General features: G+C 66.5%; 2 protein-coding genes across 13 annotated transcripts in view; one reads left to right on the forward strand and one right to left on the reverse strand.

Moving 5' to 3' along the window:
- Positions 1-20,774, forward strand: part of PTP4A3 (protein tyrosine phosphatase 4A3) — a 35,607-nt gene extending 14,833 nt beyond the window's left edge. The window contains exons 2-7 of one of the 12 annotated variants that reach the window (XM_067017592.1): positions 5,595-5,637; positions 13,217-14,147; positions 16,191-16,283; positions 17,512-17,642; positions 18,281-18,355; positions 20,121-20,774. In XM_067017592.1, coding sequence (XP_066873693.1) covers positions 14,043-14,147; positions 16,191-16,283; positions 17,512-17,642; positions 18,281-18,355; positions 20,121-20,238 — 522 coding nt within the window. In that variant the 5' untranslated portion in view covers positions 5,595-5,637; positions 13,217-14,042 and the 3' untranslated portion in view covers positions 20,239-20,774. Of the gene's footprint in view, positions 1-1,543; positions 1,700-2,971; positions 3,174-5,594; positions 5,638-10,278; positions 10,539-11,705; positions 12,069-12,624; positions 12,690-13,216; positions 14,148-16,190; positions 16,284-17,511; positions 17,643-18,280; positions 18,356-20,120 lie in introns of those variants that run through there. The other 11 variants (XM_067017593.1, XM_067017590.1, XM_059042707.2 and 8 more) reach the window with 11 other exon arrangements.
- A 118-nt stretch (positions 20,775-20,892) lies between these two features.
- Positions 20,893-26,512, reverse strand: part of LOC131743813 (maestro heat-like repeat family member 5) — a 46,992-nt gene continuing 41,372 nt past the window's right edge. Inside the window, 8 exon segments of the mRNA XM_067017322.1 lie at positions 20,893-20,947; positions 21,938-22,005; positions 22,342-22,420; positions 22,541-22,650; positions 23,228-23,356; positions 23,358-23,384; positions 23,939-24,006; positions 24,009-24,114. Coding sequence (XP_066873423.1) covers positions 20,893-20,947; positions 21,938-22,005; positions 22,342-22,420; positions 22,541-22,650; positions 23,228-23,356; positions 23,358-23,384; positions 23,939-24,006; positions 24,009-24,114 — 642 coding nt within the window.

Consider the following 26,512-nt stretch of genomic DNA (forward strand, 5'->3'; position numbering starts at 1 on the left):
GGGAATCCTGGCTTGGCGCCCCAGGCAAGTCACTGATTGCGTGGTCTGAGCCTTGGTTTCCTCATCCGTAAAGTGGGGTGCTGGGTGTCTTCCAGTGCGGCTTTGGGGACGGATGTGGGGAGCGGCCTGTGACGAGGGCACGGTGCGGGGCCATGACATGGAGGGGTCCTTGGGCCTTCTCCCACTTCATGGGGCTGGACGCTGGGCCCAGGGACGGGACATACATGGGAGGTCAGAGGAGGGCTGAGCTGGGTAGGTGGCTGAGTGTGTCCTGAGGCCGCTGGGTGGCCCGTGGACCTGGCTTCAGCTGGGCTGCAGTCTCCTCTCTTGTGACCCGGGCGGAGGGTGCTTCTCTCGCGCTCGGGGCGGGCTCCTGGGTGTCGTGGTGAGCAGAAGTGGCCGCCACATCCTGATGTTCCAAGGTCCACTCCCCCCTGGGGCCCACAAGCCCCCCCGGGCACCGTGCTGACAGGGTCCAGCCTGTGGAGGACAGGCCAGTTCTGCTCCCCACCTCCCTGGTGGGTGCAGAGTGTTTGGGTGGGCACAGGGGACTGGCTGCCCTGTCTGAGGGCAGAACCTCCCCGCTGAGGGTGCTGGGGTGGGAGCTGACCCTGCTCCCCGTTGGGATTGGGGTGCCCGGGAGCGGCGGGGCGGGGCCGCGTCACTTGCGGGGTGCTGGCTGCAGCTCACCGCCCTTCTCTTCCTCTCCGTCCCTCCTCACCCTCGGGGGACCGTCCCTGCCCTGTCCAGGGGTCCCAGGGAGTTAGCCATAGCCACTCCTCCGCGGCGAGGGGTTAGGGGCCGAGGCCCAGTCTCATCAGGCTTCATTCTGCAGAGCGGGCTTCACTGGAACCCGCGTGTGCACCCCTCCTCCTGCCCTGCAGGCCACGTGGAAACTCCGTGGGCACCTACGGGCTGCAGTTCCGTTTTCTTACCTTTCAGCGGGCCTGTTACTCCCGCTTTGTGCTGGTGGCTCAGAAGGCCCAGAGAGGCGAGGAGACGGGCCCAGGGCACGCAGCAGCCAGGGGAGGGCTTTCTCAGCCGCCGTGGGCCTCCCAGTGCGTGCTGCTTGCGGGCCTGGTCCCCTTGCCAGCTGAGGACCCTCTGGGGTCTCCAGCTGGTCCCGGTGGGTGGGGATTTGGTGGGCAGCCTTCTCCTGGCCAGCGAGAAGGCCTGGTGGGCCACATGGACCCTCTTTGAGGGCCCCGGCACCCACCCCTGTTCTCTGAGGCCCCAGCCCGGGAGCCCCGTTGAAGCCCGGGGTTCCCTCTACCTGTTGAGGGTCCCGTGTATGCGCTCATGGACAGGAGGGGTCGGGGCTCTGCCTGGGGAGCACTTAGCTCTGGGGGAGGCCAGGATCGGGGGCCTCCTCTGGGCCTCCCGGGGGCCTTCACTTGAGCAGGGGGGCCTGGGGGGTGTGAGCGCCTCACAGGGGCCATTAGCTTCAAGTGATCCGTGGAACGCTGCGCCCTGCTGGGACGCCACGCCCGTTCTGGACACCGGCCTTTAAGGGCCTCGGAGACGGGCTGGCACGGAGCCAGGCGTTGGTGCCAGCCCCACGGGGCCCGGGAGGAACGCGCTGGGGACTGCGGGTGCAGGTCCAGGTCTGAGGGTGGGGCAGCCTTTGAAGCTCTGCTGCTTCCGGCTGGAATGCCCACCCAGCGCCCCCCACTCCAGAGCGATGGGCTCTGCATCTCAGGTGACCAGAGCCCCGGCACTGGGGGCTCTACAAGCGGGGAGCCGGGGGCACGGCAGGGCCTACAGAGCACCGCTCCCAACTGCCCGGGTCAGCCCCGCTGCACGTGTGAATACAGATGCCGGGGCCCCGGAGGGCGTGGGGAGGCCCGGGCCTCAGAAAGGTGGGCAACCCATCTCTGTGTGGAGGTCCCTGGCAGCGTGAGGCTGGAGGGCTGGGTGGCTGGGGAGGGCTTTGGGCACTGGCCGAGGCACCGGGTAGCCATGATGGGCTGAGCCTGGGTGACGGGCCCTTAGGAGGGGCCTCCGTCCAGGGGTGGCAGCCGGTGAGGACCAGTGGGGACCTGTGGATGTGGCAGGGGGTGGGGAGGTTATGAGTGGGGTAGCCGCCTGGGTGGCACGGGGTAGGGGCCCCTCCTACAGCTAGGAACCGCCCCCGTTGCACACCTGGCAGGGAGCAGGCGTAGCGTGGACTCCCTGGTGGCCTCGCTCCCCTCCCAGCCCCCAGAAGTACAGTCGTGGGGGCTGGCTGGGCCGGAGATCCCCGCCCCCCCCATGGGCTCCACCCCTCCTGATGTCACCACGACTGGGGCCGCATCCTGGTGGGGGAGGGGCAGGTGACCCTGCCTCTGGGAAGCAGGGACAGCCCCTCCCCCGCGGTGGGCTTCCCACTTCCTCAGTGCTGTTGTAGGGCCGAGGATCCCGGGCCTGGGCCGCGTGGGCTGACTCGCCTCTTCGCTGGCTTCCTCGCAGAGGAAACGGGAGGAATTGAGTGCCCGCCGGGGCTCAGTGGGGCTCTGGGTGGACCTGGTTGCCCCCCTGAGCAGGCTGGGGAGGGCACCAGGGGGCTGCTTAGGTTGAGGGCAGGCTGCAGAGGGCTGGGCTGTTTCTCTGGGGGTGGATGGGGGTGCGGTGGGCTCCCCACCCCAGCGAGGGAAGGGCCCTGGGACCCCCCTTTCCAGCCCCCAGCAGGCAGTGGGGAGACAGGCCAGAGGCCCGGGAAGCCCCCAGGCTGTCGCTCGGGTCCCCCACCCTCCCAGCTGCAGGGCCTGGGCTCTGGTGCCTCTGACCCCGCCCCGCATCTCTGAGCGGGGGGCCCCTCCTGCCCCTGCTGCCCCCGTCAGCTCTGGCTGCCAGCAGTTACAGGGCCCTGGGGACTGTCCTGCTCCCTGCGGGGCCCCCGAGCCCGGCCCAGCAGGGGAGGGGGGCTCTCCTGCCCTCTTCCCGGGACCAGGGTGCCCGCCGTGACCTCAGACTTGTGCCCCAGCCCCCCCCTGCTCGGCTGCCGGGGCTGCCCTGGGAGACAGGCTCCTTCCCGGGCTGCCCCTGCCTGAGCCCCCGCCTCCCGGGCAGGCGGGTGGTTCCAGGGCCTTTGACGTGGGGAGGGCGGGAGGCCAGGAGGCTGGGAGGGAGGCCAGGCCGGGGATAAAGCTGGGCTGGGGGCCGGCCTCTGCGGACTCCGGGACTGAGGACGGAGGGTGAGTGTCTGCGGGCTCAGGGCAGGCTCGGGTGGGGTGGGGACCGGGAAGTGGGCAGACCCCAAGAGAGGGCGGGGCCTGGGGGTCCCCAGGCCTTCCTGTTCATGCTCGCAGCTCAGCTGGGAGCCTCAGTGGTTTCCTCCGTCAAATGGGGCGAGGGGTCCTTTTCCTCCCAGAGCCCAAACGGGACCACGTGGGAACGTACACCCTCCTCCCAGGCTCGGTGATGTTGTTGTGCAGCCCGGGCCTCCGGGTTGTGGTACCCCCCTGCCTCGGCGGTACAGGGGGAGGGTGACCAGCGGTCCTGGTCCCACGGTCAGAGGTGGGACGGGGTCACGGTGCAGAGAAGGGACTCGGGGCTCGCCGGGGCCCAGCCTGGTTCTTCTGCTTCTTGGGTAGTGACCGAGCCCCCTCTGCACCCGTGTCCTCGTGTTAAATGAGGGTCACGATGCAGTGACCACACGGGTGATCACGTAGCATCACGCTGGGGAGTGAAAGGAGGAGGGGCTGTGCATGACCACTGCTCGCCAGCAGGTGCCCTTGGAGGTGCTTCGGGGGCAGGAGAGAGGCCAGCGCACATGCGGTCTGTGGTTGGTTTGGCCATCAATGCAGATTCGGAGTTGGAGCCTCACAGCAACCAGTCGGGCCGCGTTAAGTCCCCTCGTACAAAATGAATCAGTGGAGCTTTCAGGGATGCAGAACCCCCAGCCGGTAAACAGGACCTCACGATCTGTTTGACCCTAACAGTCTCTAGGCTCTGTCAGAAAGCAGGTTCTCTAACTGCCGTTATTGATATTTATTGTGTTATCTTGGGTTTTAATAACCCCCTGAGGGGGTTGGAGGTATCCCGCTTTCTAGGTCGGTCATAATTGTGTGCAAAGCAAGAGTTGCTGGGCTCTGAGTTGAGGACCGCGAGCTCGGTGGCTGATGCTTGTGGCTGGGCCTCCTGGCATCTGTTCCGGCTGCTCTGAAGGCCTCGTCTGTATTTATTAACACTCCCCCCGGGCCCGGGCTCTGAATGGATGACGTTTGCACTGATTCATTGGGGTCGAAGAGAAGGAACCCTGGGCTTAGAACCAGATTACGGGGTTTCGGGTGGCTCTGCTCCGCCTCTCTGTCTGGCCTCCGTGTGGAATGGGGCTCATAAGTCTTCGGCCTCTGACGGGGCTTTGTGTAGCAGTGAGGGTGACGGAGTCAGCAGGGGTGGAAGGGGTCCTGCGTTGGCAAGCAGTGCTAGACGGGGCACGCTGTTCTCGCGGAGCTCACGGGGAATCTGATGTGTCCCCCTTCGGGGGCCCCTGCCATGGGTGTGGGTCCTGAGTCTCTGCCCAGAGGCCACCTCCTCAGAGAGGCCTCCATGTCTACCCCCTTACCCCCCCCCCCCCCCGTCAATGTCCTTTCTGTCGACCTCAATCCATCGCCTGGTTGTGTGTCCCCCCACCGACCCCCGCCCTGCCTTGAGGGTAGGGTCGTGAGGGTTCGCTTACCCCTGACCCCCAGTGCCCACATGGATGCTGGGTTAGGTACACATAGGAATGGAAACCCAGGACTGGAGGGCACCGAGGGCTTCCTGGAGGAGGAGGGCACCTTCACCTGGTCTTGTGGGTGAGGAGTGTTTGGGGGCATTTTGGGCCCCAGAAAGAAAAGGGAGATTGGAGGCATGAATCCTACAGCCCCTTCCTTCCCTCGCCCTACTGAGGGTAGAGGGGCAGGGCTGAAAATTCAGAACTTAGTTTCCTAGATATAGGGGGAGCCATGGATGCTGTGTGGGCAGCAGCAGGGTGGGCGCCACCATACCATCTCCAGCCCCAGGCCAGGCCCCACTGTGGTGACCGCTCACTGGGGGCCGGGGTGGCGTGGGGGAATGACATGGGACCTTGGTCCGGGGTCTAGTCTGGGGCTGGAGGCGGGATGAGCCCCCATCAAACCTGTGTCGAGCCTCCCTCTGAGATAAGAACACACGTGGTCTCTTGCTACCCACCCTGGTGGGGAGGGTGGGCCAGCTGGTTGGGAGGTGGGAGAGAGAGAAGGGTGGGGTGGGGGGCTGGAGGTCCCTGCGATTCTTCTCCTCTGAAGGGGGGCAGGGTGGGTGGGCCTCCTTTGAGGACAGCTCTGTCCCCCGAGTTTGGGTCTCGGGTGGGGTCCTGAGCTGCCTGGGGGTGCTGCGGGGGAAGGGGCATAGCAGCACGTGGGAGGGAGCCGGGGAGGCAAGGCCCTGACACGGGGGACGAGGGTCGAGGGCTCCGCGCGTCCAGCCTCGGAGGAGGCGGAGGCGGAGGCGGGTGGCCACGCTGAGGCTGGAGGAGGGGGCGGCGTCTGCGCTCCGGGGTGAGGGCACCACAGGCAGTGCTGACGGCCGGGCTGTGGTGGTGCTCCGTGCCAGGCCTTGTCAGGCAGCTGCTGTCGTTTCCCTCTTTGCAGGTGAGGAAACTGAGGCACAGAGAGTAACTGCGGAGGTCACCTGGTCAGTAAAGATTCTTGGAGGAGATGGTGTTTGATCTGGAGCTGGGGGAGGTGGGCTGCAGGGGAACACGGCATGGTCCCGGGGAAAGAGGCTCTCATTCAAGTGCCTGGAATTCCACGGGGGCGATGCTCCCCCCGCAGGAGCCAGGGCAGGGGAGGCTGGGCCGGTGGCAGGTGTGGCCCAGGTGGGACCTGGGTAGCCCAGCGACAGGTGGCGCTGCGAAAATGCCACGTTCTAACCCTGTGAGTGACAGCGCGGGAAGCTGAGGCAGAGGGTGGAGGGAGGTCTCTGCGAGGAACCCAAGGGGCTTGGCTCCAGGGGCGAGGCGACCCCTGGCTCAGTAGTGCTGCCTGCATGGGGGGCACCTCCACCCCCTCCTGGGGCTGCTGCAGCGATGTAATTAGCTGGCCCACCCATGCCCATGGGAGGTGGTTTCTCAGGGTGGGGGCGGCGTGGAGGGCAGTCAGCAGTCCCATTTGGGGGTGGGCAGGCTTTATGCCTGCTCTGGTGACTTCTTCCCCTGTGTCCCCCAAGCTTAGCCCAGCCCCCGGCTCTGGAAGATGCTCAATGAACATTTATAAGTTGGATGAATGAATGAAGGAACGGATGGATGCTGGCTTCTCTGTCCCTCTCGGAGGGAGTCCTGAGCTCTGGGCCGGGAGCAGGGGAGGCCGCAGGGAGGACCCTGGTGGCAGGACGGGCTCAGAGCCAGTGCTGAGACCTCGGCAGGGGGGCAGTGTGGGAGCGGGGCGTCTTGGGCAGTGATGGGTGAGCAGTGGAGCTTCAGGCAGAGGCAGGCAGTCCCAGGGCTGAAGTCCCCCATGTACCTGGACACCTGCGTGAGCTGCGGCCGGCGTGTCCCCGTGTGATGTCACAGGCGGCCTGGCCAGCAGTGGCCACACCTTCCAAGCCATCTGTGCCCCCGGCTGTAAGCCCCCAGCAGGAAGCTGGCTCTGGGAGGGAGGGGTGCTGTTTCTGGCACCCAGGCAGGGGACCTCCCCCCAGCGGGGTGGCGGAAGGGACACCTGCAGGGCACCTGGCAGTCCTGCTTTCCCTGTTGTACCTCAGTTTCCTCGTCTGAGCTGCTGCATGGTGGCCACAGAGGCCCCGTTTTCCAGCCGTCAGTGCCTGTCCCTTTGTCCCCTCGACACCCCGGCGAGGCAGGGCTTGTCATACCTTTTGGTGAGGAGCCGGGGCTCCGAGGGGCAGGTGGTCACGGGCAGCTTTGGGTTCAACCCCAGACCCGCGAGCCCAAAGCTCTGCAGGCAGATCGGCCCTTGTCCTCCTGTCCCTCCTCCGCTCAGCCCCACTCCTCCGGCCCTACTCCTTTCCTCTCGTGCCAGGTCCCTTCAGCGGAGTGTCCAGGCCCAGCAGGGCGTGGCCAGGCCAGCTGAGGCCAGCTGAGGCCAAGGCGGGGAGGGCCAGGGGCCTGGGAGCCCGGCTGTGGGGAGGCCCAAGCCCTTGCCAGGAGTGGGGCAAGGGCAGCCTGCCGAGTGGTAGTAGGCACCCTTCACCACGTGGCTGCCTGCCCGGCGGGTGCCATCGAGGCCAGGGATGCTTGGCGTGGGCCTGGTGGGCTTGGCGTGCCCACGGGGTTCCGGAGGCCCAGGGTGCCTGGTTTGGCTCTGCTCCGTGCCGGCCACTGATGACGGCCAGGATGGAGCACAGCGGCCCTACCCACCCTCACACCAGCGCCCGCCTGCCTGACCACGGAGGTGGCAGTCACGGCTCCTGGGTCTGCAGTGGAGCTGCGGCCGGCCTGGGCAGTGCTGGCGGCTGATGGCACGTGAGGGCGGGCCACTTGGGTTGGCAGGTGGGTACCACGTACCCCCGCGAGGCACCGTTGAAGCCACGGTGTGGTGAGGGCGGCCCGTGCAGCGCCCGGGGCGGTGGTGGAGCTCCGGGGAGCGTGTCCGCAGCCCTCTTCCCCATCTCCGGATCCTGGAGTGTAGAACAGGTGCCTCTTCCCCCGGGGGAAACCCAAGCCTGCTTCCAACAGCTCTGCTTCCAGGTCACAGCCTGGGCGCGCCGTGACCGGCCTGGAGCGGGCCCCATCGGAAGGTGCCTTCCCTTCCTGGCAGCGTCACCGTTTATACAGCAGGCCTCAAGCCCCAGAGAGAGCAAGCGTTGGCCCCGGGCTACACAGGGAGTCAGGGCAGCTGGTCAGGCCCTGATGATGACGTTCCAGACACGAGGAGCATGCCTGTTCCCCTCGCCGGCCAGCTCCTCCAGGAAGCCTTCCCTGACCACCTGGTCCTCCAGTTCTGCCCCTTACGGCGCCTGCTCTGCTGGCTTATTCTGCCCCCGAACTTTCCTGCCGCTGGTCCCCGTCCCAGCAGGGGGCACTGAGGAGGCCCTAGAGGGAGGGATTCATCACTTGGGGAGCTGCCCGAGGGTGGAAGGTGCTGCCCAGGAGCAGTGAGCCCCCTGTCACCGGAGGTGTGCAGGCTGGCGACCAGATGGCGTAGTGACCTTTGAGTTCCCTCTGCACTTCGGGGGCCGGGATCCTGTGATTGGTTCTGGATGGTTCCCGGATCTGGACCTCTGCCCAGAACGTTGGGTCACTTGTTCCTTCCACAACAAGTGGGGAGCCCTCCTGGTGCCAGGCCCTGTGCTGGAGGTGGGTGGAGTCGACAGCCTCTGAGCCCCTCCTTCAGGACACACCTACCCTGGGGCCAGGAGGACTCTACTCCGAAAGGCATGTGGCTGCAGGGGAGGGGGTGGGTGGGAGGGGAGGCGGTGGAGCTTGGTCAGCGATGGGGACTGGACCCTCCGTGCCACGGGTCCAGAGGCAGGAGGGTTCTGGGAAGGTTTCCTGGGGGATCAGCGTGGACTTGGCCTGTGGGGTCTCCCCTCCCGGCCCCCGAGCAGCGTGTGGACTTGGGCTCGTCTGGGAGGGTTCCAGGAACGGCTCCTGCCTTGATAAAAATAGACTTCTCTGAAGGGCTTGGGACTGTGCCAGCTGCAGCAGGCGCCCCCCAGGCCTGGCCAGAGCGGGCGCCCCAGGCGAGGGTGGACAGGGGTGCCGGGGCCCAGGTTTGCAGCCTCAGAAGCATGGTGGGCTCTGGGTCCTGGGTGCAGCGTCACGGAGCTTGATGGGGCCTTTCACCCTGTACGGATGAGGATGCAGTGTGGGGTGGTAGAAGCAGCTTGCCCAGGGCTCTTCTCTCCCCGAGGGCCAGGGTCAGGATGAGCAGGGTCTCTGGGGCCCAGTGAAACTCAGCCCAACTTTGGTGCTTCTGTTTCCTTGGGCAAGTCCCTCGACCCCTCTGAGCTGCTGTTTTATTAATACAGTGTGGCCGACGTGTCTCGTTCATGGGACGCGGCGTCTGGCATGGTCTGAGGGCACAGACTCTCAGAAAGTGGTCAGGGTGGGGGAGTGGTGGGGCCCTGAGCGCCCAGAGCTGGCCTTTGGGAAGAGGCTGCTGGAAGCGGGGACCCGACAGCACTGGACTGGGAGTCCTGGCCCGAGCCCACCTTGGTGGGCTCCGGAGGGGGCTCCGGAGGGGGCTCCGGCGGGCCTTCCTGCCCTGTGCACAGCTGTCCTATCTGCACCTCCTCTGCCTACTTGCCCGGCTGAGGCCGGGAAGAGTGTGGGTCCCGGCCTGGCTGACACTCTCTGAGTATGTGTGTGGGGAGAGCCTGGGAGGGGGCCGTGCTCTGGGCTGGGCCCCTGGCCAGTTCCTCCCATCCCGCCCCTGCGGTGCTGACCGATGATTGCAGGGGCCAGGCTGGCTGTCTGGGAGCTGGGCTCAGGGCCGGGTTCCCAGCGAGGCAAGGCCTCTGGGGACCCCGTGTGCTGGGGGCTCTCCCCACCCTGCTCCACCCCCTTCTGAGGGCCTCCGTGTGGGCCGGGGCAGGTACAGGGTTGACTGCGGCGCCAGGCTGCACTCTCAGGGCCCACAGGCCGGGGAGCACTCGTGTTCCTGACATGGTGCTTGCAGGAGGTGAAGCCAGGACCCTGCTGGTGGGGGCAGGCCCGGACCCAGGGAGGGCTTCCCATCACAGAAGGCCTTGTGGGGAGGGGGTGTCCGCACTGAGCATTGGAGGATGAGCGGGATGTGGAGACCCGCTCCGTGTGCGTCCGGTGCTTCGGTTTCCTCACCTGCATACACGGGGTGGAGGGGGGGCGGGGCGGGCTGACAGCACCCGCCCAGGGGTGTGGTGAGGATTCAGTGAGGGACAGCAGCGTCTGGCTGGAGCTGCCTGGGCCACGAAGGGGGCGCACAGTGGAGGGGTCCCCGGGTTTGAGGCTGGAGAGCCGGGCAGGGCTCTGAGCAGGAGGGCTCCAGGGCGGTCGGCCACCATCCTGTGGGTGTCACCCTCGGGGACCCACCTGGGCCACAGGCGCCCTCCTTCCCACTTGCAACGTAGGGAGCCCGCCCTCTGGGCCTTGGCTTGCGCTGCGTTCCCCGCCGGGAGCCTGGCTCCACGCTGAGCTCCTCACGACCTGGCGCCGCCCCCTCTCCTCAGAGTGAATCCTTCCTTGGAGAAGGCAGGCCATGGGGCGCCCCAGAGGGTTCAGGAGGGCGCCGGAGCACGGCGGGAGGAGGGCGGGGTGCGCGAACAGCGCCCCCGCCCTTGCGTTTCCCCTTCCTCCGCGGCGTTTCCTCTCCCGGCTCGGCCCTCCGCCGCCCCTTTGTTTGCTCCGGCGCGCGGGCCGGGTCGTGGTTATATTTAGGCGGCAGGTGTGGGAGCCACTACAAGCCGGGTCGCTCGCCGGTCACCGGCCACGCCGCCCACGTGATGCCCGGGCGCTATAAATAGCCCCCCGGCGGCCTGGCCGCGGAGCATCCGTGGGGAGGCCGGCGCGCCCCGCGCACTGGGTCTCGGCCGCCGCGTCCCGGCCCTGCCCGGCCCCGCGCGAATGGAGGCGGTGGAGGGGGGACGCCTGCGCGCCGGTGAGCCGGGGCGCGCGGAGGGCGGGGGGCGTGCCGGGAGGACCCCAGCCCCGCCCCGGGGAGGGGGCCGCATCCCTCGGAACCAGTCGCCCACGCCCGTCCCCCACCCTCCCCCGCGCCCTGCTGCTCGAGCACCGCGGGACAGGATGCCCGCGCCCACGGCGCCACCGGAGCCCACTGGTCTCAGACCCGCCCACGGTGCTCCCATGTCCCCCCCCCCTCCTTAGCTCTCCTGGGACCCCACTGAACCGTGGTCCTCCAGCCTCCCCCCATATCATACAGGGTCCCGGGTGCGGAGAGGCTGGCGCTCTCCGAAGCCCTCTGCAAACTCCAGCTTCTCAACCAGCTGTGCCACCGGGAATGAGTCTCCTGGATTTGAGATTGAGAACGCCCGCGGGAGCACTTCCCGGGCCTGGCTTGGTCAGGGCCCAGAGAAGGCCCTCCAGCTCTCCCTGGCTGGTTTATTCATCTGCAAACAGGGGCCAGGATGGGGCCTCTCCTAACCGGTCTGGAAAGGAGGACTGTTCTGGACATAGCAGAGGGCTCAGAGCCCGCCCAGGGGGAGGCCGCTGGGGTCCCAGCCCAGCAGTGACGTGGGGCCCGTGGTAGGAAGGCCAGAGGGAGGGGCCTTGGGCTCCCAGAAGGGCTCCCGCATCGTGGGGGGTGGCGGCCAGGAGCAGTGGCTGGTGGGCTTGGGTCAGCCCTGCCTGGGGGCCTGCTCAGTGACCTCACCGAGGGGGTGTGGTTAGGAGGGAGGGCTCCCCCCTGGGGGGAGGCCACAGGCCTGGTTGGGCCACAGGCCTGGCTGCCTGGGGCAGGAAAGGGGGCTTTCAGTGCTTTGCTCTCACCTGGGGGTGTGGGCCCTAGACATCGAGGAGACAGCTGGGGTGTGTGGCTAGACTCCCACCCGGCCTGGGCAGTGATCTTGGTCCAACCTCAGCCCAGACCCTGACCCCATTCTAGCTAGGGCTGGGCCCCCTGACCCCAGCCAGTCTGACCCCTGACCCCTGCCAACAGGTGACCCTTGAGGCTCACGTGGGCATCAGTGTGGGGTGGCTCTGGGCCCTCAGCTCTGAGGGCCTTCCAGGGACACTGGCAGAAGAGCCAGGCCACGTGCCCTTGCCCCCGGCGTCTCCCCAGGTGCCCGGCAGCTGTGGGCGGTGAGGTGGTGGGTCAGGCCCTTGGAGAGGCCTGTAGTCCTGTGGCTTCCTTGGGCCTTTGCCCTCCTTTCTTTCTGGTAAACACACACGCACACAGGACCAGCCCGCAGCCCCAGGAGGGGCAGGTGTTTGTGTGCTGCTCAGGGCGCCTGCGGCTGCACTGGGAGCCGAAGCTCGCTCTGGGGTGGTGCGGGATCCCTTCTCCCTGTCTTTTGCCCCCTCCCCGGGGACGCCCGCGTAACCCTCCTAGCCAAGGCGCGGAGCAGAGTGTGAGCCTGGGAGCAGCGCTGGAGGCCCTCCACCGCGTCCGGGGCCCAGCTGCGGGCCCTGTCTGCACCCAGGTTGAGGCTCCAGGGGCCCAGCCGGCCTGGTGGGCAGCTGGGGAAGGGGGTGCTGGGCGGGGCAGAGGTTAAGAGTTGGCTGCCGCGGGGGATGGAGGACCTGCCGGGTGAGCAGGTGGGATTGGGCCAGGCCCCGTGGCCAGGGGGGTCTGCTGACCACTGGGTTCTGCTGGAGGGACCTTGGCAGCGTCTCGTCTGGCCCCTCACTGTACAGATGGGGAAACTGAGGCCGGTGACGCGCCCAAGGCCTCCCAGCCCATCTGTGCGGGGTTGGGAGTGAGGCTGGCTGGGTGCTCCTGCTGGGGCCCCTGGCCCTGGCCCTTTGGGACCCAGAGAGTGAGAGATAGGCATGAGGTGCTTGATGGCTATCTCTGTGGCCCAGCAGCGTCCCTCCTTGAGGCCCTGTCACAGCGGGACCCCACTCCTGGCCACCTGCACTGTTAGCATCTTGGCAAGCACCTGGTGGCCGGCCCTGGCCCTTTGGCCCCTGCGGTCTGTCCCCGCTTCTCCGAGCTACTGGAGGGCAGAGCCACTTGTTTACCTCTGGTGCGTGGCCAGCCCTGTGGGCGAGTGGTGGATGGTGGCCCAGGGCAGAGGCTGACCAGAGCCGGAGGTTTTCCCTGGGGAGCCCTCGAGAGATGCGTAAGGTGGTGCGTGGCTGTGCGTGCGGCTGCCACACCCTCACCCCAGCGTGCTCGGGCGCCTTGGCCCCCGCGCCAGAGCCCCTTTCCCGGAGGACTGGCTGGCCCAGAGCAGTGCGGGCTTGGAAGTGCCACAGAGGCCGGCAGAGGAGGGGGTGACTGTCCCGGGGCGGGGGTGGGCGCCCTGGGGTGCCCGGGCTCAGGGGATGGGGGCTGGGCCTCTGCTACCGCAGACTGCCCTGAAATCCACGTGTCGGGGTTCAGCACGCTCCCGGGGGAGGGGTGTGTCCCTCCCTCCGTCCCTCGCTGCCCTGTCCTGGCGGCTGTCCTGTCACCTCGGGGGCCCTGGGTCAGCCCTGGCAGGAGCCGTCCTTCCTCGGGCTCCCAGATGGGGAAAGCAAGGCCCAGGGAGGGTGGCTCGCTCAGCGCGGCCTTGCAGCAGGGCCCGGGAGAAGCACCGGCCGGGACCCGTCCCGGGAGGTGGGGCGCCCGGGGAGCCCTTTCCTTTTCACTTCTTTTTCTCCCCTCATCCCCAGACGCTGCCTGCCGCTGACCAGCCCGGGATTTATGGAGAGGGCCTCAGAGGGCCTCTCTGAGTGCTGCTGCGGCCAGCATCGCCGCCGCGCCTGCTGCTGAGACCCCGCGCCTCCGGCCCTCACCATTGCCCTCGCCCGCCCATGGCCCCTGCCGCCCGGCCCGGGGCCGGCTCTGCCGCCTGAGCCCCCTGCCCCCTTCCAGGACTTGCCGTACCCCGATGGGGTAACGTGACGGAGGCCCCGTGTCACAGCCGCCTGCACCCACCCCAAGGCCGCCCTGTTGGTTCAGTTCGAGTTCATTCTTCCTTTGGTCCTTGGGGGTTCGGGGCCTTTGAGTGAAGGCGGCCGTCGACCTGTCCACGGATGCAGACGGGGCGTCCCCAGCGACAGGACAGCGCTGGCCACGGCCGCAGCGGCCGGACCCACTTTGGGCTTTTTAAAGTTTTCTTTGCTGACTGTTTTTGGTTGTCGTTATTTTTGCTTTTGCCCCCTTGTAATTATCCAGCTCCGAGAGGCAGGAGCTTGGACTGGTCCATTTTACTTCTGGGGGGCTCCTTCGTTCCTTTCGTTTTTTAAAGAGTTGGGTTTTCTTTTTTAATTATCCACCCGTTAATCCGGGCAGCATCCTCCCCCCTCCCAAGTATTTGCACAATATTTGTGCGTGGTGTGGGGGGCAGGTTTTTAAAGAAGCATTTCCTCTCTCTCGTACAAGCACAGGGATCTCATTCTCCTTGGGTTCTGGGGGTGCTGGGCCCTCCTCCCACCCGCGTCCCCGGCCCCGTCTGCAGCCCCTTCCCGGGCGCCGCCCCGCCCTCGGGGTGCAGCCATGGCGCGGATGAACCGGCCGGCCCCCGTGGAGGTCAGCTACAAGAACATGCGCTTCCTTATCACGCACAACCCCACCAACGCCACCCTCAGCAGCTTCATCGCGGTGAGTACTCATGTAGCTTGCGCGGCCGCGCGGCCGGGGGCCTCCTGAGGGCCGCAGAGGGAGACGCAAGGCTGTCAGCCCAGGGACTGCGCTTTGGAGCGGAGCTGCCAGCCCGGTTACACGGTCCCCGGGGGGCACCCGAGGGCGTCCTTCCTGCAGAGCTGGTGTGAGGACTGCGGGGGGATCCGCTGGGCCCGCTGGGGCCTGCGGCGTGGGCAGCAGGGGTCCGCGCCGCACGAACAGAGGCAGGTCCAGAGGTAGGAGGAGAAACGGGCCTCACCTCCTCAGGACGTCACCTGCGGCCGGCGCAGTCCCGAGCCCTTTGCCGGCCGTTTGGCCTCTGTGCAGAGGCCGAGCGAAGGAGGAGGGAGGGTTCCCCCAGTTGAGGACTGGCTACTTAAACAGCCTGGACCCAGGCGGTCGCAGGGGGCGGGGGCACGAAGGCCAGCTGCGTGGCCAGCCCAGGCCGCAGGAAGCCCACCGGCGGTGGGGGAATCCTTGGGTTAGCACAGGCCGGCCGGGGGATTCAGGCTGCAGATAGCTGCGCGAGGAGGGGCTGGGCGGAAGTCCGAGGCGGCCACTGGAGAGAGTGACCGCTGTACCCTGAGAGCCAGCATCTGGGGTGTGCACCGCTCCCGGGGCCAGATGTGTCTGCAGAGCCTGCAGTTCTCCACCCGGCCCCTGCGGGAGACGGGCCTCTGTGGTGCTCCTTGCCGTTTGCAGAGCCTGTGGCTGTGTGCGGGGCCATTTGTGGCCTCTGACCTCCAGCCTTTCCCTCCGCAACATGAGATAAGCTCCCTTGAGCGCTGGTCGTGGTTGAACAGGGGCCTGGGCACGAGAGGACTTCGGCAACTCCGTAGAGAGAGGCGGTTGGCACCCCGCCGCGGGGGGACCTGGGCCCTGGACACTGAGCTGGGACCATGTAGGGGAGGGCTGTCCCCCCGTATAGCCTGTGATGGGGCTCAGGGCTGAGTGTGTGACCAGGATCCGCACTCAGTGTGTGACGAGGGTCAGGGCTCGGTGTGGGAGCAGGGTCAGGGTGCAGTCTGTCCCTAGGGGCAGGGCTCAGTGTGTGACCAGGGTCAGGGCTTAGAGTGTGAGCGGGGGCAGCGCCCAGTCTGTGACGAGGGCCAGGGCCCCTGAGCTGGGTAGAAGCACCCTCGGCTGCAGGCACAGAGGGATCCGAGGAGCCCCTTTGGCCTCAGAGCCCCGCACCACCGCCCCCCGCTCCCTGCATTCTCCGAATAGCTCTGTGCTGTCCTCACCGTGGCCGGCGTCCCTGTCGCATGATGAGCAACGTCCAGCAGCTGATTCCTCGCTGCTCCTAAAATAGCTGCTGGGAGCAGGTCGGGGTGGGTGCAGCCCCCGCGTGTGGACCCCACGGAGTGGAACCCTCCACCCCCGCGTATAAATATCCCTGCGCCTGGCTGTCAACTGCCTTGACCTTCTCCCTGGCAGCCCGGGGCTTCCCCGCTGGTGTGCGGGGCCTGGCTCCCTCCTGGGTGCCATCTGGGCAGGTGCCTGCCTTCCCCGCCCCGAGGCCTGTCCCGCCGAGACTCTGAAAGCCCGTCTGGGATCTGGCTATGCCCCTTGACTGGACTTGTCCCTGCAACCCTGGCTGGGAGGGCTGCCCAGAGAGGGACCATGCAGGGGCTCATGTGCGGGCTGGCGGTGTCCTATCCCTGCCTGGGGACCCAGGATCTTTGCCCGGAAATTGCCGATGTGATCTGGGGTCCTGAGCACCCGAGCAGAGGGCGGTGGTGCTAGGAAGCTGGCTCCCGGCTGAGTGGCCATGATGGCAAGGAGGGTCGGTGGGGACACCCTCCCTGCTGCTGGGTGGGCCCAGGGACAGTTGCCCCAGGAGCATCAGGAAAGACTGTCCCACCCTCGGCAAGTCACTGAGCCTGCAAGTCAGTGAGCCGCTGCTGATTCACGCTGGGCGTCAGCCTTTCTGTCCGGTCAAGGGGGGCCTGGCCTGGCCAGGGGGTCCCCAGCCCTGAGCTCCACAGTCCCGGCTCAGCCCTGCCTTCCTCCCCCTGCCAGGACCTGAAGAAGTACGGGGCCACCACCGTGGTGCGTGTGTGCGAAGTGACCTACGACAAGGCCCCGCTGGAGAAGGACGGCATCACCGTCGTGGTGAGGGTTGCGCGCTGGCGCGCGGGGTGGGGCTGGAGGGGGCTGGGGTCCCTCACCGGGAAGCAGGCACGCGTGGCCTCAATGCGTGCCCCCTGCCGCGCCCCCCTCGCTGGCTTCGTGCCCAGGCCTCATCTCTAAGGGGCTGGGCTGCCTCGGGGGTGCATCTCTGTCTCCCCGCCTGGCGTTCGGGGCCCTGTCGCCTGGCAGCGGGTGTGCCTCCGGGACGGTGGGCTGGGGGCGCCTGGCGGGGCCCTGGGGAGGCTCTGCCGAGGCCGTGGGGAGGGACCCTGGGGGCTGTTTCCTTGGTCCCCGGTGCTGGGGGCCGGCGTCTAGGCGGCAGGCCCTGTGGGATGGGCCACGGGTTTCCCTGCGCCTCGACCAGAGCCCCGGGGCCGGCCCTCTGGGGAGGACGCCGAGGCGGGCGGCCGTGGTGAGGTGGTGGAAGGGTCGGAGCCTCGGGGTCAGACGGGCCTGCCCGAGTCCTGCCTCTGCGCCTGCCCCGCTGAGTGACCCCGGCTTCCTCACCTGGAGAGCGTGGGTGCTTGAAAGGCACCAGGTGGATGCTGTAAAGCGGCCCGTAGCACAGGGAGTCCGCAGCCTTTCCCAGCCCTCCCACTGCAGCAGGAAGGATTTGGGTTAGACTTACAGCAGCCAGGCAGACCGGTTTCCTGCGGGGGTTGCTGAGTCCGGAGTCCGGCAGCAGGATTAGATGACCCGGGGGCCCCGCCTTGGTGGGCGCACGCGGATGCACTCAACGGCACTAACTCTGCTCCACTGGGACTTAAGCGTCTCCATCCTCGCTGGGCCCGGCCTGCTCTGTGCAGCTGTGCCGGGGGGCTGGGGACGCAGACAGGCACATGTCACCACGTTTGTGGGCCAGACCCCGTGGACCTCCTGACCCAGAACCTCTCAGGCTGGGTGAGGGTCAGGCTTTGACCCCTGAATCGCAGTGTGGGCTGATGGGGAGGGGACGAGGGCTTCCGGGGCTCCTCAAAGAGAAGAGCAGGGTGTTCCGGGGAGGCTTCCTGGAGGAGAGGACAGCTGAGGGAGCGGAGAGGATGAGGAGGAGCCCTGCAGCGGGGAGCTCCCCGGCCCTGTGCCCTGACCCTCACCCTCGTGGGCTCCCGACACCCTCTGTGCTTCCCAGAGAGCCCGTGGGCGGGCCAGCCTGTGCCCCTCACCCCGCCTTCCGGCGTGGAGGGCCCTCACGGGCTGCTTCCTTCTGCAGGACTGGCCGTTTGACGACGGGGCGCCTCCGCCCGGCAGAGTGGTGGAGGACTGGCTCAGCCTGCTGAAGACCAAGTTCTGCGACGACCCCGGCAGCTGCGTGGCCGTGCACTGCGTGGCCGGCCTGGGACGGTGAGCTGGCGGGGCGGGGCAGCTGGCTTGAACTTGGGGACCCTGTGGCCTGGCTCACTCTCGGACGTGGGTGCTGAACCCACATCACACATGACCTCCTTCCTTGGAAGTTCCCAGACCTGGGCGGGGGTGGGGGGGAAGTCCTTCCCGAAGTCTGACCCCGCTCCCTCCTGCTGTGGTTGGGCTGTGCACTTGAGCAGGAAGGAACTGCCAGCTCCGCCCCTCTCTAGGCACAGAGGCCCTGCCCCCGGCAGATAGCCTGGGTTTCACTGAAGGACCCAGGCGGTGGAATCCCCGTTTGCAGAGGGGCTGGCTGAGTGGGGTTGATGGCCGAGAGTCAATCTCTTATCCACAACCAGACCTGAAGCCAGCGCTTTACTCTCCCTCCTTCAACCCTCCCACCAGCATATTTACCCACGAGGAGCCTGAGGCACAGAGAGGTTGCCTGGCTCACCTGAGGTCACACAGCAGGGTCGGGAGGAGCCTGTGCCCTCCACAGTGGGGGCAGGGCACCGGGGGAGTCTGGGCAGCCCTCAGGCCCCCCGGGGGAAGGCATTGCTCTGTGTGTTCAGTAGGCGGCCTGTCAGGGGACGGTTGGGAGCGGAGGCTCGGGTGGTTTCCTTCTGCGTCCGCTCTAGGGCTCCGGTCCTCGTGGCTCTGGCCCTCATCGAGAGTGGAATGAAGTATGAGGACGCCATCCAGTTCATCCGACAGTGAGTGGCCGTGGGGGAGGGCGGTGGGGGGCGCCCAGGGGTCCGGGTGGACGGGGCCCTTGCCCTGTGTTCCCCACCCCGCAGGGGCCCAGTGCCCTGCCAGTGGGCACTCCTGACCCCTGGCCCCGGGGTGTCCTCCGAGGCATCCCCCAGGCCAGCGCAGCCTCCCAGTGTGGTACCGACGCACCGCTCAGGCCGCCTGGCCCTGGCTGGGGACCGGTCCCTGAGTGTGGCCTTCTCCCCTGTCTGGGAGCTGTGAGTGAGGGGAGGCTGCAGTGAGGGCCCGGCTGGTCCCACCTCCGTGGCCCGCGGCTCCCTCAGCCCGGGGCGCGGGCCCGTCGAGATGGGCTGGGCTGCGTGGAGTAACGAGCAGGCCACGCGGGGAGTTGGGGCGAACAGCTCTTTAAGCCTCCAGCACTCCTCACGTGGGGTGTCATTCTCCTTACCTGGGAGACGAGGGACCCCCAGAAGCCATCCAGCCCAGCCCGTCTGTGAAGGGAGCCTCCTGTGGCACCTGCCCACCTTCCCTAACACCCCAGGGACGACGGACTGACACATGGGGGTCTTTCAGAGCTGCCCTTCCGAAGCCCTGGCCCCTGGGGCCTCTGCCCGGCTTCTCAGCCCCCACGGGGGTCTCACCCCTCCCCCTCCTCGGGTGGGGGGGCTCCTGTCTCTACCACCGCTCCCGGGAAAAGAGCCCTGGTGGTGCAGGGTCCTGGGGTGTCAGCAGGGACAGTGGGGCGGATGGCAGGGGACCTGGGCCCGCAGTGGGCCCGAGCCCGCCCCCAGCCCAGCCGCCGTGTGCGTGCAGGCGGGCGTGGTGTGTGTGTGTGTGTGTGTGTGTGTGTGTGTGAGAGAGAGACAGAGACTCGCACACGCTCTGCACCCGGGTGTGTTTTTGTGCTGCTTCCCCAGTGGCGGCTCGAGGGCACAGCCACCTTTTTCCCAGAGGCAGAGGCTTGTTTACCAGCCAGGCAGCCAGGACTGCGTGAACCCGTGGGAGCCCAGGCCTCCTCGGGAGCCCGGCACTCCTTCATACACGCGCGCACACGGGCACACGCTGTTTCTCTCCGTGAGCCTGTGTGCAGCTCTGCGCCTTGGCGCAGATCCAAGGGGCACCAGGGCGAGGGCCGGGCCTTCGCCAGAGCCCTTCCCGCACCCACCTCGGTGGTGGTTCCCCAGCTTGAGGCCCGAGGCCCGAGACTGGGGGCTGGGCCCAACCCGGTGACTCAGAGAAGCACAGGCTTGCTCCTCCCCCGCTCACGTTTCCTTGGCCAGAGCAAGTCCGTGGCCACGTCTGAGGTCACGGGCGGGTGGGGACAGATGACCTCCAGAAGCGCCCGGTGGGCAGCCCTAGGTGCCCTCACACCTGGGCACCTGAGGTCTACCCGCCTCCTCCTCTACTCCCCCTCCCAGCCAGCCGGGATGCCCAGGCTCCACCCCTGCGGCCTCTGGGGTCCCAGGGCCTGGGGGTGAGGTGGCACCCAGGGAGACATGGGGACCTTGGGGGTGGGGGTCAGGGAGCCAGCCTGGAGGAGGTGATAGCCAGGTGCGTGCAAGGCCAGCAGCGGTGACTGCAGGTGATGGGGGAAGGGTGATTCTGGCAGCAGGAGCACCCGGGCAAAGGCCTAGAGGCGGGACGGGCTCTGCTGGCTACGAGGACCCGCTCCAGCCCCACTGGGCTCTGGTGCCTCGAGGCCCTGGGCCAGGGCAGGCGGCCGAGCCCGGGTCCCGCCTGATCCCCACCCCTGTTCGGTCTGCCCAGGAAGCGGCGTGGAGCCATCAACAGCAAACAGCTTACCTACCTGGAAAAATACCGGCCTAAGCAGAGACTGCGGTTCAAGGACCCACACGCGCACAAGACCAAGTGCTGTGTCATGTAGCTCAGGACCTTGGCGCCCTGGCCTCGGGCTCAGCGGGGCTCCGTCTCCCTCCTCTCCAGACGCCTCGGCACACCCGCCACCAACGGCCCGGCCCGCCCGCCCCAAGCGCCCTTTGCCGTCCCCTGTCGCCGTCCCCCCGCGTCTCTGTCCACACGCGCGTGCCAGTGTGTCCGTGTGTTGTGCTCGCATCACTGTCCGGCCCATCCTTCCTTTTGTCTACATGCCCCGCGTCTCCATCTCTCGCTCTGTGCCCTGCGTGTCTCTGTCTGCGCCCTCGGCTCCTCCCGTCCCTCTGAGGCTTAATTCCCCCCTAATCGCCCCCTCACCCCGCGTCCCTGGCTCTCCTGCCAGTGCCCTGCCCCCGGGCAGCTCTCCCCTTTGGCCCGTTTGTTTGGGGGCTGGTGTATTTTTTAACCACTGCGCCCGGCCCCTCCTCTGCAGCCCCTCACCCTGACCTGTTCTTGGCACCTTAAATTATTTGGTCTGGGGCGGTCTGATGTTCTGGACACTCGAAGGCAATAAAACCGGACCCTGTGGCTGTGTGTGCTTGGAGAGTGGGGTGGGGGGCCAGGCGGGGCCCCGGGAGGCCCATGAGCAGGACGGCCGTGCTGGGGCGCCCCCAGGCGTCCACGCCGGGTCCCTGCGCTCCCTGGCTTAGGGGCTGTTGCCGTGGTGCTGTTTCAGGGCCGGGTCACCGGCCATGTTGCTCCTGTGCAGGACAGGGTGGGTCACTTGGTAATTCCTCGGGGCTTGTGTCCAGTGGGGTGGCTGCCCTGCCCCCGCCAGGTGTCCTTAGAGGCCCAGAGCAGGGAGCGGGTGATGGTGGCCAACTGGGCCTGCCGTGGTAGGTTAGAGTGCGTGTGGCGGGGGGGCAGGGTCTGCGTGGGGGCATGGGTTGCCCTGCTCCCAGCCTCTCCGTGTGCAGCTCTCAGCTCTGCACCTTCCACAGGTGGCAGGGTGGCCCGCCCACCGGGTCACAGGCCCTGTCTCCCTGCCCCTGGTCTGCCGTGGCCGGCCTGGCAGTGAACTGTTGCCGCTGGTATGGTTAATGGGGCACCTCCCGTGAGCCCGGGTCTAGAGCCCCCCGCCCTGCTGGCAAGGACTGGGCTCCCTCCGCTTCAGACTTCTGTCTCGGTTCCCCTGGGGGTTGGTTGCCCAGTCCCCGTCGGCTCCAGGAACGTGTTGGGTCCAGGCCCACCCAGCTCTAAGCTTTTACTAAACCAGACTTCCCAGAGGGAGGGTGAGCTGGGGCCGGGTGGAGGGATGGGTGGGAGGCCTGCCTGCCCACTGCCCGGAGGTGGCCAGGGGGCAAGTGCTGGGTGAAACCAGGGAGGTCCCCCCGTTTCAGGAGAGAGGGCACTCCCACCCACCAGCTGGACCGAGGGGACCCTCCCCCTCAGGCCTCTTGGTCCTGGAGGAGTGCACCCCTCCCCCCCAGGCAGGGGGTTGCAGCAGAGGAGAGATGGGGGGGCACCCACGGAGGTCCGTGGACAAGACGGAGAGTAGTGAAAAGGCAAATCCACCCAGAGCTCCTTCTCAGGTGCCCCGTTCAGAGATACACAGACGGGGAGACGGGGCTCCGGGGTGGAGAGGGGCCGCCAGCTCTACCGAGAGTTATTTCCTCCTTTCCCCAAACACACCCAAGAACACAAGTGAATCTGGGGCGTGTCCATGAAGTTGCTGTAGTTTTTCAACCCACCGTCCAGGTTTTGGGGTCTCCTGGGTGCCAGCCCGGTGCAGCCCCATCCCTGCCCGGAGGGGCTCAGTCTAAGGGGGGTGGTGAGCCGGGTAGGGGGGTGCCCGGCCTCAGGAGGGGCTGACGAGGGGCAGGGGGCCTTGTTTGGCCCTCAAGGGATGGGGCTTGTGGGGATGCCGAGGCTGGGGATGTGGGCAAGGCGCGGCGGGTGGAAGCTCTGCCTGGGTGGAGTGGGGAGGGTCAGGGAGGGCACGGCGGGCGGGGGGGGAAAGGCGGGGGGCAGGCTGGGCTGGGCTGGACCTCCTGTTGGAAGGAGGCCGGCTGGGATCCCGAGAGAGACACCCTGGGGGGAGGCCCTAGAGAGGACTCTGGCAAGGGAGGGTCTCACGGGCAGGGAAAGGGCCCACCTGCCCGTTGCACAAGTGGAAAAACCAAGGCTGGGAGAGGAAGGACCTCCTGAAGGTCAGGTGGGTCTCCAGGGGCTCCCTGGGAGTCAGGGGACGGGCCAGAGGGCTGGGCCCGCACAGAGCACGGACCGGAGCCCCGGCCCCGGGGAACCCGGCTCCTGGCCCCCCTCCCCTCCCGTCCCCCGCTGCGGCCACAAACCAGGCAGCTCCAGAGCCGAGGCTCGCCTCCCAGGCCGGCGCGCGGGAGAGGCTGTGCCGCAGCCGCCATCGGAGCAGCGCTGAGCCGCGGTGGAAGGCGAGCTTGGCCTGCTGTGGGGACCGCAGGGGAGGGCCCGGCCCGGGGTTGGGTCTGAGGCAGCCACAGCGCGGGCGCGGGCCCTCCTGGGCTCCTGGGCTCCTGTGAGGCAGCCTGTGAGGCTGCGCCGGCCCACCCACCTCCCTGGCCGCGGCACCAGGCCCCTCTCAACCGAAGGCAGCACTCAGCCCCCGTGGGCTTGGAAACTGGCCGCTTATTGTCCATCTCCCTGGCCCCTGGGAGCTCCGGGAAGGCTGAGCTGCGTCTTAGTGGCCTGGCGTGGGGCACGGGCTGGCACACAGTAGGGCTCAGCCCACGTCTCGGCAAGTTCAACGAACAGCCTGAGCCCCGACTACAGGCCAGGCGCTGGGGACACAGCAGTGAGCAGGACAGTGTCCTGACACAGACGGCACGGCCACGTGTTTGCACGTGTGTGTGAGTGCACGTGGGGGGGGCAGAGAAACCGAGGAGGGGGCCAAACCTGCTGCCCCAGGGAGCACCCCTGCCGTCTGCAGACCCCCAGCCCCCAGCCCCCTGCCACCCGTGGGTCCCCAGCCCCGGCAAGGCGAAGGCCCATCGGGAGGCACTGACCGTGACGGCGGCCCGGCAGCTGTCCTTCGGGTGCAGGAGCAGGGCCGCCGTGCTCTGGTGCACCTGGGTTCTCAGGCCACTTAGCTTTCCGCCTGTCATTGACGCCACCAGCTCCCCGAACAGTGAATCCGGCCGCTGCCCGGCTTCTATCCTGCTCCTGCAAGGCAGAGGCTCAGGGCCGGAGCCAAACCTGCCTGGGGCTTCTGACCCTCCACCGCGTGTGGGGATGGGGCTCAGGGCTCTCGGGGACAGGGCTCTGCCTTCCCCCTCACACAGGGCTCCTGGGGAGGGTCACAGGCCGTCCTCAAGGACCTGAAATCGTTTCTCTCTCATGCTCACAGTCACATCCTGACAACCCGAGTGTCATGAATGCAGCTGGGGGGGGGAGGGCGGGGCTTATCCCTCTAATTTCCCAGCGAAGGAACATCTGCCATTGCAAACGTGCTGACAGGTCAGGAAGGTGAGGACAGGCGGGGTTGGAGAGACGATGTCGGCGCTAGTTCAGCCCCGTGGAGAAGGGCGAGCGCCACCTGGTGGCCTCCCGGCGGGTCCACCTGTGCCGGTGCGCACCCAGGGGGCTGCCCTGGACCTCCACCTCCCCGCCCCAGCTGGACCGTGGCCTGGGGTCCTCCCCGCCTTCGAGGAGGGGAGCGGGGGAGGCACGGGAGGGGCACGAGATGGGGGCGCTCGCCCCTCCCTGGGCGCACTCACGTCGTCGTTGGAGGAGCGGGCGTTGACGGCGATGCCAAGGCTCCGGGCCTCTGTGCTGCGTGCGCCCGGCGGTGCAGCACGTCCGACACGGTGCCCATGACACGCACCACCGCCGGCTCGCTGCTGTGGAAGAAGCCGTCGACGAAGTGCGGCAGCGGTCCACGGAGCAGGCGTCCCTGGGGGAGGTGGGGCCGGTGGGCCGAGGGTGCTGGGACCCCTGCCTCTGCACACCCCCCCACACCTCAGCCCTGCCGGGTAGACCCAGAACCAACTCAGACTCTGCCCTTCGCAGACCCCCATCCAGGCCTGGGCACCTGCACTGTCCCCCGCACCCTGCTGGATCCCGCCCTGGCTCTGCCCGTGAGGGAAATGAGCTCCGAGCCCTGGTCTGTCCACTGGGAGCTGTGGACAGACTGCGGACAGGCTTCTCCCCCCTGAGCCACTGGGGGTCCTCCTGGGGTCAGGGGAGCGTTAGCCCCGTGCTGGTTGGCTCCCAGGTCCTTCCTGTCCGTCCCCGTGCTGGCCAGAGAGTCCCCACCAAGTCCTGGAGACCACCCTTCCCTTCCTCCGCCCCACCCTGCTTTACCCCCATTCCTGGCCTCCCCATGGGTCAGAGAGGGCCTAGGGGGCTGCAGGAGACAAATTTGGTCAGGTGGGCACACACTGAGGTCGCTGGCGAACCACATCACGGGGAGTTGGGTGCACCAGTGGTGGCTCCAGACCTTCTATGTTGCAATGACCATTTCCCACTTTTACACTACTTTAAAAGGAAAAACTACACTCATTTTCGGCCAATTCTTTCTGCTCCTCTTATGGGCAGCGTGCTCATGAATTGTCTGGATGTACGTGTCAGAAAGTGACATGTCAGCAAATGGATGTTTCCTGCCGTCAAGCCCCCTATTGATGACTTGTGCCAACTAGGCTGATTTTACAACTCTTAAGCAAGTTTTAGGCAACTTCATTGGCTTTCTAAGCTGTGTTTAGTTTTACAGTATTAAATTCATTTCAGTGACAAACACTTTCTGAGCATCAACTGGGTGCAGCCAGGGTGCTGGGACCCAGGTCTGCCAGTGGACTGGACAGGAAGGATGGATTCTAATGGGAAGGACCCAAAGTTAAACACACAACATGGCGTGTGTCACTCAGTGACGAGTGGTATGATACAGCAGGGCAGGGGTGGGACCGACTGGGGTGGAGGTACCAGCAGAGGTGGTGGTTATGAAGGTTTTTAAAAAATTAATTAATTAATTAATTAACTTATTTATTGGCTGTGCTGCACAGCATGTGGGATCTTAGATCCCCGACCAGAGATCGAAGCCTTGCCCCCTGTATTGAAAAGCGGATTCTTAACCAATGGACCACCAGGGAAGTCCCTAAAGTTTTAATTTTAAGTAGGATCAGAGCATTTGTTACTGAGAAGGTGACAGCTGAGCAAATTCTTACAAAGAGGTGCTGGAAGAGCTTTCCAGCAGAAGGAGCAGCAAGTGCAAAGGCCCTGAGGCAGGAGCACGCCTGGGTGTTTGTTGATTGACTGAACGACCTTACTGTTTGGGGCTGGAGCAACTGGACGGGTGGAGCCCCCGTCACCTGAGATGGGGGCTGCAGGAGGAGCCTGTTTGGGGTGAGGGGTCTGTTGTACACAGGCTGAGTTTGAGATGCTGCTAGAATCCAAGCAGTTTGAGGGTCGAGGCTGGAGTTCAGGTCCACGTTCGGGATACAGGTTTGGGAGCAATTGACCTATAGGTGGTACGTACAGATTGGAGGCGACCACCAAGGGAGCAAGTGTAGACCAAGGAGAATGGCGGGAAGGGGTCCAAGAACAGGAGGAAGAACCAGTGAAGATGACAAGGCATCGCCTTCGACGTGGGAGGAAAACCAAGTGAGGGAGGGATCCTGGGGCCAAGTGGACAGAAAGGTCACCCAGTCACATGTGCTGACGGGTCCACTGCGGGGAGGTCACAGGTGACCTGGATGGGAATGGTTTCAGGTTCAGCTGTGGGTGGGAGGTATGCTAACTGGAGCGTGTCTGCCTTCCTTCGATGGCTACACTTGCAGCGTTTTCAGTTGAATTATTTCATTAATATGTAGGCATTACATTGGTAGCATCTTCTAAAAGCAAAATATAATTTCTAACAAGGACAAAAGTGGCTGGGCGCCAGTCCTGAAAACAGCATGCAGGTTTTCAATGTGATTGTCTCATGACTGTCAAGTAGTTTTTAGCCTAGTTGTCTGGACCCCCTCCCCCGAGGTAAGCGGTGGGCTCGGTGGAGGGGGCCCTCCTTCCGCCTGCCGAGCTGACCCCTTGTTCCCTGGTAAGAGGACCCCTTTGTGACAGGGATGGACTTCCCTGGCCTCCTCGCGTGACCACTGGAGCCGAAGTGAGTGATCAACTTGCAGGTCGTGCCTCAAGGGGCAGGGTGGGCCTGCTGGCTGGAGCGGGCATGGTGGTGGCCGCCCAGGCCCTGCAGAGGAGGGCAGCCCCCAGAATGGAGCACAGCAAACGAAGAGCCTGCTCCCCTGCGGAGTGCAGAGCAGGACAGCCACAGCGGCGGGAGAGAAATGCACTTCTACCGT

The sequence above is a fragment of the Kogia breviceps genome, chromosome 17 (assembly GCF_026419965.1).
Source record: "Kogia breviceps isolate mKogBre1 chromosome 17, mKogBre1 haplotype 1, whole genome shotgun sequence".
NCBI classification, from domain to species: Eukaryota; Metazoa; Chordata; class Mammalia; order Artiodactyla; family Physeteridae; genus Kogia; species Kogia breviceps.